Source organism: Plectropomus leopardus, chromosome 1 (assembly GCF_008729295.1).
Source record: "Plectropomus leopardus isolate mb chromosome 1, YSFRI_Pleo_2.0, whole genome shotgun sequence".
Taxonomy (NCBI): Eukaryota; Metazoa; Chordata; class Actinopteri; order Perciformes; family Serranidae; genus Plectropomus; species Plectropomus leopardus.
Window position 1 is genome coordinate 34,133,193 of NC_056463.1, and position 13,345 is coordinate 34,146,537.

At 39.2% G+C, this 13,345-nt stretch overlaps 1 protein-coding gene across 1 annotated transcript in view; it reads right to left on the reverse strand.

Annotated features, from left to right (window-relative positions):
* Nucleotides 1-1,287: 1,287 nt before the first annotated feature.
* itfg1 (integrin alpha FG-GAP repeat containing 1) overlaps nucleotides 1,288-13,345 on the reverse strand; it is a 192,373-nt gene continuing 180,315 nt past the window's right edge. The window contains exons 16-18 of the mRNA XM_042484273.1: nucleotides 12,057-12,139; nucleotides 11,160-11,277; nucleotides 1,288-2,526 (exon numbers count right to left, since the gene is read on the reverse strand). Coding sequence (XP_042340207.1) covers nucleotides 2,467-2,526; nucleotides 11,160-11,277; nucleotides 12,057-12,139 — 261 coding nt within the window. The 3' untranslated portion in view covers nucleotides 1,288-2,466. The remainder of the gene's footprint in view (nucleotides 2,527-11,159; nucleotides 11,278-12,056; nucleotides 12,140-13,345) is intronic.

The following is a 13,345-nucleotide window of genomic DNA, read 5'->3' on the forward strand; positions in this document are numbered from 1 at the left end:
TAAAAAAAGTGACGTGAAAGTATTACAAAATGGTAAAACATTCATTTGAGAAAAAAAGTCTGTTTTGTTTCTGTTTTCCAAGTTAAGGAGACACTTTTTCCTGAGAATTCTGAAAAGTTTTCATGGATAAACAGCCCTTTTTTCTAGTTTTTTACCAGATATTATAAAATTGTAGGCCCAAGATACAAAATTATTAGCTAGTAAATTTTGGAAAATAGGAGCAGACTTTTTTTCATGAAAACCTTTCTGATAGTTTAGAGAAAATAATAGGGTCAATATGAAAAAAAAAAATATATATATATTTTTTTTTTTATAAAAAAATGTTTACGTTGTGCTGTTATAGGTTACTTATTAAATAACACATTGTCTTTTGGGTTAATATTAGTGGGGGAAATGGATAGGTTGCATAAAAAAGATGGGAAATCTGGATAGTTCATAGAAAAAAAGAAGCCCAGTATGTTTGAGGTAGACACGTGCTGCTTTATCATGATTATGCAAATAAAATCAATTACTTTGTTCTTCCCATATGGTTTTGAAATTTAGCAATGACTCTGTGCACCTCAATAGTACTTTATTTTCTCTTTTTTTGTTTTGTTTCTATGCTTTTATTTTTTTATGTCAATCATGCCCTTTCCGGTTTTGGTCCAGCTCCCTCTGCACAGCTTAACACAGCGTATAGCGTGCACCACCTACTCCTTGCTTTAAGTCCCTCTCCCTCTCTCCGTGTCCCTCCCGGCACACGCGCGCGCGCGCGCGCGCGCACACACACACACACACACACACACACACACACACACACACACACACACACGCAGTTATTGAATACCAATACTGTATGTTGGCCCCCCCACCGCTGTGCATCGGCTGGGATCTGCTTATACGTTACCAAGCTTGAGACAATCTTACTCTCATTGGCGATGCAGGGAAGGTTTACTCTCTGCTTGCATTATTTAGCAGGGTGGCTCCTGAAGTGGGGTGCCAAGCCCAGAGGGGTGCTCAAAGGGACCTCCAGGGGTCCTCTGGAAAATTAAAGGCAGTTTAATTTCAATGCTGCTTCAGCTCCACACACTCAGATAATGAGAGCATGTAAAGATGATTATATTCAGTGTAAATTTCCCTCTAGTTTCCCAGCAACAAAATAAACAAAAAATGATGTTCTTAGGAATGATTTTCAGGGGAGGAATTCTTACAAGTGGTGTATTTAACAATTTCACAAGCAGCTTTAAGGAGAATGCAACATGAAAAACACATGAATTCCAATAATGCGCAAATTTATCACCCCAGAGCTGATTTAAGCAAGCACATCTTTATTCTGAACTTCAGTAAGTAAACACATTTAGTAGCTTGAACATTCATTTGCAAATCAAATTTACAAAACATAATAAATACACACATCCAGAGTTAATCATGAGTTAAAAAGTGCAGACAACTTGGAAAGGCATGATCTTATTCTTGTGAAATAAATATCGGAATTCACCAAAGAGCTTGGCCCGATTAGTTTTTAAAATGACAATGTAAATTAAAACATTTGAAAATGAGCTGGAGTTAACGGTGCCTTCATTCAGCAGTTTAAAATCAAACAGTTTTTAGACTATTTTTCAGACTTTTGATGCTGTACCATTAGAAATTTGCAGGATGCAACACAGAAACTCTTTTTTTGGCACTCCCACGATGCACTGTGATACAATCAACTGAGAAAAAGATGAATTTGCACTCAGAAGACCTGAAGGCAATTCATCATTTTTGGTGAGATTGGTAGCAGAAAAATGTTCCGCAGAATCATTATGTTGCGTGTGTCCGTCTTTGTTCACTTTGCACCGGCGGCTGCTGCTGCAGTTGCACGGCTGAGATTGATATCACCGAATACTATTCAGTTTAATTTCACAGGTAATAAAATCTGAAGAATTTCTTGACGATATCTCAGTCAAATGAAACAGACAGAGGCGAGTCAGTTAGACAAAGACAATGAACAGTAACACACACACATGGATTTCAAGTAACATGACACATTTTAACACTCGGTGCCAAAGGTGCTTCCCTTCCAGTGAGTAAACAAACAGCTTATGATATTGGAGTAACTTGTTGGGCGTTTCAACAGAAATCTGAGTCATTTTGTCAAAATGATCCTCTAATAACAGCACTGATGATCATGCTGCTCACTACAGCCACTCCAAAGAAATCCCTGCTTTAAACTTGTGAGTGATCTCCGTTAGGATTTCTGTGCGTCTCCATGGCCTTGTCGCAGCTCCTGTACATCTATCACTGGAATGAATAAATGAAAAGGAACATAAATATTTCACAAATGACTGAAGGACTGAAAAATATCAAAAAGAAACGTTTTGGGGCAAATGAGGATTCATTTATTGGCCCTTGAAAGAAGACTGAGTGAAAATGTGTGTGGGAAGGAGGAGGGTGAGGAGGAGGAGCGCAGAAGAGGATGATCTCCCACTGTGCGGTTTTCTTCCTTCACATGGCATCGAAATGGAAACGATGGGCTTCCTGCCTCTTCTCTCGGTCGTCCGCTTTCTAAACATGGACACAGAAACACACACATACACACAGAGAGAAACTTGCAGAATTAATTTTGGTGTTTGGCGTTTAACTTCATGTATCACAATCACAGTCAGTTTCTGTGGTCAGCTGGTGTCCCCTGGACCACATTTTGCCATGATGACACACACAGACTCACAAGGTGAAAACAACACCAGCTGTGCTGGTGATCAGTTGCCTAAATTAACACGGTTTATGTGTATGCAAGCACACTGTATTCATCATAAACCTCAAGCTAAAACAAAGAAAAAATGGTGAAAATGTGGATTTACAAGCAGCAGTATGCCACACAGATATCCCTTCATGATGGAACAGCGGTGGCTTCCACCAGTCAGGACCAAACTGACCAGTGTTCAAGGGTTAAAGTCAGTTGTGTGAGGCCGGACCCATACATATATTCACTTATTAACCATGCCCACATAGTTTAATTAAATGGACCCAGTGGTAGATTAATGGCGTATTAGGTCTCTTTTGCTTGTGCAACAACAACCACTAATTAATTGGTTTAAAATGAAAAAAAGTCTTTTGGGAATGCGCAGGAAGTAAAATATAGTGAACTTTGTAGTCTAATTATCACATATGAGCAGCCAAACAGATGGAGCATGTGTTCAATTAGACTTTTAGTAGGGAAGTTAACCTTTTAATATTCAGTTATAGTGCCAAAGGTAGAAAATACAGTCATCTCAATTATCATCATATTAGCAAATCCAAGTCTTATACGGTCTCAGGAGGGATTGAAGAAAACATGGAAAATAATAACAAACCAGCTCAAAACACCACACACACACACACACACACACACATACTGAGACATGCAGGCAGGTGCGATAGCTGGATGCAAGCTAAGCGAGAACAAGCTGACAGACATGTAAAAGACGCGTAAAATGTCATCAGAACACAAGTAGTTGTACAAGATACAATGCAATAAATAAAATATAATGTAAGAAGTCCAAATGTGAGCATGAATTTGACTGGTATTTTGTTTATTGAAGACAGAGGTGGAATTAATACTTAGCGACTTTACCAAGTAAAAGTAGCAGTACTTCAATACAAGTAAAAGTCTTCTGTTTAAAAATGTTCTTGAGTACAAGTATACTAAGTACTCTCAGACTGTATGAAATGTACCTAAAGTATCAAAAGTTAAATTATTCTGCATGACCACTTTTATATTAGAACAACATTGTTTTAATGCATTATTATTGTTATTTTATAACATATATACACTATTGGATTGCATTAATGTGCAAGAAGCACTTCAAAGGACAGATCAACATTTTTGTCAAGTCTGTTTCAATGCAATACTCATATTCCCATATATACATTAAAATAGTTATTAATTACTATCCATACAGGCTGTTGTGTGTGAGATGGAGGAAAACAGCCACAGCCCTCATTCTGTGTAAAAATGCATTTAAATATTTACCTGAAGCTCATAAAGACTTCTGCAGTCTGAGTTAATGAAACCAAGTGGACTTCTTCCAAAGGTTACAATACTTTTAGTACAAAGTTCTCTTGTTGCCAACTGGGAAGCTCTCCCAAAAACTACATGCGCTCAAAGGCTTTTTCTCTGTTTGCATCCACAGTACCCATAGTAACCCTGAGGTGATGTAAGCTGGCTGTTGGTTGGTATAGTGATGTCATTTCTGCTACAGACATTCAGTAAAGCTTAAACTTCTCTGTTGGTGCTTCACGGTTGGTCCATTTGTCTGTTTTCTTCCTTCTTTTTGTTGTTTTTGTTTAGTTTTATCTGTTGTTTACATGGCTAAGTGGTTAGTAAACAGGAATGGTGGGAGAGAGAGGCGGGGTGACATGCAGCAAAGGGCTTCTCTTAAATAGGAGCTAAAAAGGTCTCTCAAAATGCTGTTTCAAAAACTACGATCATTACTAATTCTTGAAATCATGTTCTTCGAGCTCTGAAGAAATGCCTCAAGCCTGAAAACACCTAATGTTTCATTGCTGAGCTTAAGTGGAGGAACTTTAACACTGAGACAGACATTTGTGCTATGATCCTTGCTTGATTTAACTAACTCAGACTGCTGAAGCATCGCAGCATAAGCGTCTTTTCCTCAATTTTGCATTGTCTCCAGAATGACATCTGAGTCACATGGTCGTCCATCTCTTACTCTGGAATCACGATAGAACAGGATCTTTTCACAGCCATCACGGACAGAGGGAACATATACAGCGACCAAAAACTCTTTCTCCCATAAAAGAAGCACAAACAACATTTAATGTTTGAGCTGGGCCATGTGGAGCTAATTTTACCCAATTTATATGCTTAGCTATATGCTAAGTTTCATCTATAACAACACATCATATTTTATAAACTGAGTACATGCTTTGTCAGTAAGACCTTAATCTGCCTGATTTCTTGTAACTCGTTGTCGAATGAATGTACACTGTAAAATCTGACACGGTTATTTTACTTAAAAAATTCTAGGAGACCGATTGCCTTAAAAATTTTTAGTAAATACAACAATTAATCTAGATTTATGTTAACTTTATATCTAATTATTAAGTTTACCTATAATTCAGTAATATGTACTTAATTTTGTGAAGTTGTTGCAACTTAAATGACAAGTTTATTTAAATCAATCTTCAGTTTTAGCAACTTCAGTAAACCAGGTTTCTTCTGCTGGTTGCAAACTAGTCAGTCATATTTGTATTTTCTTAAACATGCTAAGAAAATGGAACTTGTAGATCTCCTAACTTCGTCATTGGCTAAATGAAAAAGTTAAGTCAGACTCGCTTGGTAAATTTAAGTTGCTATCACTTAAAAAGAACAAGGGAATTTCACCTGCCATTTTTAAGTGGCAACAACTTCACAAAATTAAGCAAATACAACTGAATTTCTAGTGAACTTTACACTGAGAAAAAAGTAAACATAAATAAAGATTTATAGTTGTATTTACTTTCCTTTTTCAAGGCAATCAGTTTCCTAGATTATTTTAAGCAAGATCAACTTGTCCAAGTTTACAGTGTAGTGGAGAAAAAAGTACATTACTTTCCTCAGAAGTATGTTAGAGAAGATGTAAAAAGCAGCTCAAAAATGACATTTGCAAATATATACATGTACCTCACAATTGCATTTAAGTACATTCGTGTAATTTCACTCTCGAGCCGACAGAAGGTTAGTGTTACATAATAAAAAGATAGATTTTGCATGGAAGGGTAAAATTTCACCTTTACTTCCTTAAACCCTAATGGCTCAGAAAAGAGCGGACATCATTTCAAACAGCAGTAGATTGTAATGAGGTTTGATGAGGCTCAAGATTAAAGCAGTGAAGCACGTCAGACTTTTTTTAGAGGTCCCCATTTGACAGCAGTTGAGAATAAAAAAAAAAAAAAAAGATCCCATATCATCAGGACTGGTGACAGTGCAGTCAATAATGCATTTAGATCTGTTATGTGAGATGGACGGCGAGAAAATGGACATCAATTTTAAAGTGTCTGAATGGAACAATCCTTTTTCTCATTCCCTCAACATTTTGTCTAAATGTTGCAGCTCATGTTTAAGTAAACTCTTTTTTTTTTTTTTAAAGGACGGCCAATCCCTCACTGATGTTGACTTATATTTGCCGCACCCCAAAAGATGGGCAGCAACACATTTAGTGCGTTTTTTTTCTCATCAGTTTTGATTTGTAATAAAGCCTTCATCTATCTTCCAAGATACCAGCGCCTCATATTGATTGATGCCGAGCTTTTTTTTTTTTTTTGCTTTTTTTAGGGCAACACATTTTCTGAGGAGCAGATGGATTGATGTGATGTTCTTTCCTTTGGATAAGCGAGCCACTGGGCTGTGCTGCTGTTGAAGCCTGGTCTAATTGAGTATCGAGGGGATTACACCAAATTGTCATCCTGAGGCCTGGCTCATCATTAAGCAGCAGAGCATTGGTTTGTGTCCATTTAAAGGTTTTAATGACACAGTGGTGCGTCTGAAAGCAGGTGGAGAGCTACTGAGAGGTATGGTGTAGTCTCATCGGGCTCTGATGTCAACTAATTAAGTGTGGCCTCCATGTCCTGTGAGAAGATGATGAATCTTAGGTGAGGAAATTGATTACATTCTGCTTCATTACATATTTTCTTTCCATCTATTTTCCTTTCTGACTCATATTCATATCTCTGTTTAATATCCCTTATTACCCAGGCTAATATCGCATTGCACAGACGTTCACAGGGAGCTGTGTAAAAGCCCTGTTAGCTTGTTAGGCAGGACAACACGTCTTTGCCCCCTGTGCTTCTGCCCTCTACCTGACTTTGTTATTAGAAGACCAAATACCAGAGGCGGCAGCGCAAACACACAGAAATGCCAAATGTCAATCAGCGGGCTTGCCCTGACCTTACTGGATGCCTCGCCGTAAAAGAGGTAGGAGAAGATGAGATATGAGGGAGGGTGTTAGCGACGGCTGTATGGGATTCACCCTCAATCATGATTCCCTGGATGGTGCAGAAAGTTACGCCACATTAGCCCGTCGGTCCAGACAATTGTCTTTTGGTTATTGAGGCCAGCCAGGTATTCCAAATTAAATCAAATGTGCTACGTTTTCAAAAGCTGTCAGTCCGAACACGCTGCTGCAGTCTAGGAGGTGTGTAAGGAGATAAAACTGCTGCGGCATAATTTCAGATCAACCTTTCTGTTTCAGTTAGGAGGGGAAAAGGTTTGATAAATGGTTAGAAATTGGGATGTTTAAGTTTAAAAATGGTATATCACAAGTCCATATCAAAGACAAGAGCATCAGAATTATGAATTTCATTACATGCTTAAGTATATGTTATTATTATTATGATAGAGTGCCCCTCTGGTAAAATATGCAAATGACCACATTCTGAGTGGATCACAGAACACAGGAGGGATAATTTAACTAATTCATCATTGTTTTTAGGCATGAAAGTGATTAAACACAGCTCAGAAAAAGAAATTAACATTTTGGATTTTTATTTAAAAGTTTCTTTCCCCGGGAGTCATGAATGAGGATTTCTCAATTAAGTTCTTAAAACTGTGTTTAATAACTTCTTAAATATTTCCAGATCTCTTATAAATATGCTTTCATAATGTATCTCATTACTTCTTCATTCCTCATTACTTTTTATCTTAGCTTTCATATCTTTCAGACACTTCCTGTGACTTGCTATCATCACCAATTAGTTTGAGGACTCCTGTTTTGAAGCCTCGAGTTCCGCATTAACGACCTTCACCGTTTTGTTTTTTTGGAGGAGTGAGGGGTGGATCTGACTGAGAAGCCGGGACACTTTCGGTAGACAGTTTGTCACTTAAAGCAAAAACCCTTAAATATGCACAACTTTAAGCCTTAATAAAATGGAAACAGGTGATTTATATAAAAATTCACCCCTGTACGTTGTCATGAACGAGGACATTAGCTTTAGAGACTAAAATCGTTTTTTGTACCAGGCTGTAAAGATGTTTATTTCTGCTGCAAAGTTGGGCATTTTAACATGGAGGTAATGGCTCTGTTTTTGGAGTCAGCCTCAAGTATTCACTCAAGGAACTGCAGTTGTTGGCACTTCCAGTTAGCTTCATTTTCAGCCCTAGAAGTTGCTGCTTGGTAGTACTTTATAAAGAAAGTATGCCACACTAACATTCTGGCACATTTTGGGTAAAGACCTTCCCTATAGCAGCTTGTGTACCTCCCCATGCACTTTGATGCTCTTCTCCTGATAATGGTGATCATGACATCACCCATATCCGTAGAAACACCTCTTGCCTTTGTACTAGTCAATGTGATTGACCTTAAATGACCACATGACAAACCCATCTATGTTTAAATACCAAACTGGTTGTTATGTACTGTATGTGTATGTACTTAATCATGAGAGCTGTTTCATTTTACTTTCTAAACAAAAGTTGGAGTGTTGACCTCTTCTTTAGGCTCCTTTCGGTTCACTTCAGGTGATGTGTGTGCAGTTATGAGAAGTTTTTTTCAGGAGCCCAAGGTCCAGTGAGTAAAAGACGTATTCATTTTTCTGCACAGACAATGAGCTCTGACTCAAAGCTGGCAAACTTCCATGACTTGGATGAGCATGACACTCTCCTGGCTGAATCAGCACAAGAAAAGATGAGGGATTCTAATTCTTGTGTAAAAAGCTGAAAGCCCGTTGAGCGAAAATGTCCACTGTGAATCTGAAGGAGCGTTTCAGTGTGAAACATCTGAATACGACATAAAATCCTGCTGTGTGTGCTGCTACAGTAACAGACACTAGACATTATGTTTGTAGAAACATGATAACACATTCAGCAGTTTAAAGTCAGCGTTAAATAAATGTATATCCAGCATAAACAGAACATTTTTGTTGTGAATTGCAACAACAAAGAACTGAGGATGTGCTTCAGCTCTGACTTCTGCTCCACAGCAGCTGTGGTAACAGGGGCTCCTGAGTGCTGTTAAAGGAAGCTGAGATAATTAATGGCCTAAAGGGTCAGTTCAGCCCAAACTTCAAAATACACATTTTCTCTTTCATATAGTGCTATTTTTCAATCTAGATTGTTCTGGTGTGACTTGCCAAGTGTTGGAGATATCTTTGTGCACAATAGAAGTAGTTGGCACTCTGTGATGCTTGATGCGCCAACAAAAAACAAACAAACAACAAAATTCAACCGCAATGTCTCTTTCCAGAAATCACGAGCCAGTTACTCAACATAATCCACAGATCTTGTTGTGAGCAGTTTCATGTCTGAGCTATTTTCTTTCCAACAAACTACACCAGCTGCTTGTATCACCGCACAGCAGAGAGCATGCATTAACTGCTAACTCCCTCACTCCACTGAGCTAGCTAATGCCACAGCTAAGCCCTGGAGGCCATTATTGTTTTAATTTCACACCGTCACAAACATGAGCCCATTATCCATGAGTTGATGTGCGTTTCCTTCTGCGCAGTGATACAGTTGGCGGGTGTACTTCAGAAGAAAGAAAATAGTTCCTAAATGAAACTGCTCACAACAAGGTCTGAGGATTATCTTGAGTAACCACTTCATCATTTCTGGAGAGAAAAATTACTTTTGAGTTTTTCAAACTGATCGTTTTGGTGCTTTGAGCACCACAAGACGAGTGCCATCTAGTTCCATTATATTGAAAAGAAGGAAGACATCTCTACGGCTTACATCTCCAGAACTTGGCAACTCACACCAAAACAATCTAGACTGATTAATAGCACAACAGGTAAGAGGAAAAAAAAATATTTTTGATTTTGGGGTGAACTGTCCCTTTAAGATAAACCAACAGCATCTTTTAATAAACCAAAAGACTCCTGTGTTTCTATTTTCAGGAGCATTGTGAGTAACGACAAAAGACTAAATTTAACTGGGTAATCAGAGTAGTAAAAAAGAACCAGCTTGCTTTGCAGCTGTATTTGGGGAAATAGTGAACAAGGCAGCCATTTTTTGATTACTTTGACTGGTCAGCCCAAGCACATTGCACTGATCAAAGCCAAATACATTGCTTCTCTGCGGCTTCAAACCCATAATTGTGCCTGTGTGAAGACATGATTTCATGTGAAGTATACTGCCAGCGGCTGCAACTGTGATAGAACAGTTTTTCAAATGAGCATTTTTCTCTTTCTTCCTCTCAGTCTCTGGGTCCTCGACCCTAATGTGGCGCCACATAGCCTTCGCCTCCCCACACATACACACATATTTCCTCCTATACACCTGAGCCTGCTAGGTGTATGAAGACAGTCGGCTTAGGCACCAGCCGTGTGTTTTTTTTAAATGAAGCGTCGGTTCAGATGAAGCTGATGCTCGCGCCCACGTATCCCAAAAAGAGGGCAATTAGAGCGCGTCTGTGAGTGTAGCCATGCACACATGCCATCCTGCATGCAGACACACACAGACACAGGCGCACAATAAACGCACACACTCACACGGCAGATGGCTTGGAGAAGATGCCAGCAACTTTCTGCACAGCTCAGCCCAGCAGACAGAATTACCAGGGTGTAGATGAAAAAGGGAGCAAATAAAGAAACCCCCCCACAAAAGAAAAAAAAGCCTGAATTACTGCTAAATAATTTCTGCGCGTCCTCGACCGTGCTGTACCAGGTTACATTTTGCTGTGACTGTGCTGTGTGTGTGACTGACACAACAACCGGACCAGGAGGACGCACAAAACATGAAAACATGCATCAACTCCCTGGAGAGCATATTTATGGCAATAATGTAACAGCAGATCTGCCATCCTGAAAGGACAGAAGCGGGCAATTATGGCTGAACGTCCTTCCAGGTTGTGGCCCAGAGAGAAAGAGATAGATAGAGAGAGAGAGAGAGAGAGAGAGAAAGAAAAGAAGACGAGGGAGAGAGAGGAAAAGGGTGTTTATGTGTGTCTCTGTGGGAGGCTGGAGGACTACAGGACAGGGGCAGTGAGACCCATCTGCTGCTGGTTGTGACCAATCTGCTCTCTCTCTCACACACACACACACACACACACACACACACACACACACACACACACACACACACACACACACACACACACACACACACACACACACACACACACACACACACACACACACACACACACACACTCTGAAGCAGTAAATCACCAGGAAGAGGGCAACATTAACTACACCATTGTATGTGTGTGTGTGTGCGTCCTGACCTTCTCTTGCCAGTGGAGGATGCCAATAATGACGAGGATGAAAACGCACACTCCGATCAGTGCGATGGCCGTCAGCAGCACGCTGTTGCTAGGAGTCAGGTACAACTTAGCGCTCCAACTAAAAAGAGAGAGAGAGACAGACACAGACAGACAGGGAGAGCATTTGCCATATGCTGTTTTATGTTTTATCTGACAGAAAAACAATGTAATTACCAAATGGCGCACATTAGCAGGGATTGTGTCCTCATTAAGTTAAAATAAATAAATGAACATCTCTCTCACTTTCTTGTCACAGCTGAACAGGATGAAGCACTGCTCCCTTTTTTGGTTTCCAAGAATGTTTATGTATTTCCAGCATTCCAACCGCTTTGATATATTAAATTCATCATCTCACAATCTGTTAGCTTAGACTGTATGTGAGAAGAATGCCCAGGCACCTGTTTCTTTTTAATTCGATCCCATTTCACTCAATATGTAGGTGTGCGTCTGTGCCGGCAAGTGCTGGCGAGGACACAAGTGTTATGTGGCTATATAGAGGAGTGTGCATGTGTGTGTGCGTGTGTGTACGAGTGTGTGAGTGCTAAACAGCCATCTGGAGCTCCTCCTGGGGTTTCAGCTACATGTGAGCAACGTCATGATAACATGTTGTGCTGTTGTTGTTGCTGTGAGGTGTCTCTGTGTATAAAGAGATTGCTTTGGAAGAGAACACCACAGAGACACTGTCTGTATGGAGTTGAGCTAACATTAAGTTGAATATATTGTTAAGTGGTGTAAAAGATGCAGTGGTTAAACTGTTGAATGGTATCCTTAGCAAAAAGCATCAACAGCACTCCAAGCAAATTACACTGCTGTGAAGAAGGAAACTTTCCATTTACAGTGCGAGGTGTGTTTATGTACCTGCGGGGCTGATTGTGCGGGAAGGGGATGACGATGAGCTGAGAGTTGGGGATGATGGCCGTCCACTCCTGCTTTCTTATTTCCTGAAAAGACACAGAAAACACACTAACTGGTTATGCACCAACTTTTATTTCCAGTTACAGTTTTGGCTTCCGGGTGATTACGAAAACAAAATAAACCGACCATTGTTAAACATTCTGTTTTGCAATGATGCTCTTGTTTTGTTCTGGATTTGTTATAAATCCAGTACTCCCCCTGTGTTCGCTTTCTCACTAGATTTCACTTTCTCACTAGATTTTGTGAATTTCTTAGTGACTTTTATTATTTTTCTTGAAAAAGCTGCTAGCAACAAATACAGGGACTTATTCACCCAATCTGGGAAAAAGCAAGGAATATATATGTTATATTGTAAGTACTTTCATGCATGATGCTCAAAGGAATCACATTCTGCAGCTCTTCTGCCAACAGTTCGGGGTCTCTACCTCTCTCTTGTACCATGTTTATATTTATAGATTTATTAATATCTTTATTTTTATTCTCTTACTATTATTATTATAATATATATAATTTCTTATTATTTTTATTGTTTAAAATGTTGTTTTTCAGTTGAATTATATTTAAGGTTCAAGAAAATCCACTATTAAAAATACATTTTTTATGTTCAAAATGCAAGTTTCCAACAATACTGACCATAATAATAGTGTTTATGATTTTTTGCCAGAACTGAGCAGCCAAAGTATGCACATACATGGTAATTCATTATGGTCAGAAAATAAGCAATTACACACAGATTTCCATAGAGACACACAGACACACACAGAATATGTATGTGAAGTCCTATGGGGCAGAATAATAAGGTCTCATGGTTTTCCTTAGCTACTGTTGCGTGGCTATTTTAAGCTGTGCTTTTAAGACACAGACAGCCTGCTACATGAAATAAATGACTCTGACTGTGGGGAGCAACACAGTTTTTCTGGCATGTGTAAACTGGGTGTGTATGTTTGCATGTGTGATTAAGTATTTGTGTGGCTGTGTGTGAGAGGCTTCAGCCATCTGCAGAACAAGTCATAATCTCAGTCTCTGTCCTGATAAAATATACATCGTCTTTTCTCATCCTGTAACTCAACTTGTTGTTGCAACAGCACTTGAGGTCTGCCTTGAAGACAGAATTCACAGGAGGAAAGTGGAACCACAGCTTGAGTGTTAGCACAAATATAAAAAGTGCATACAAACTCTGAGGTGACTTTGGGTCATAATTGTCACAGCTTTTTTTTTTTCAAAGTTTTTTG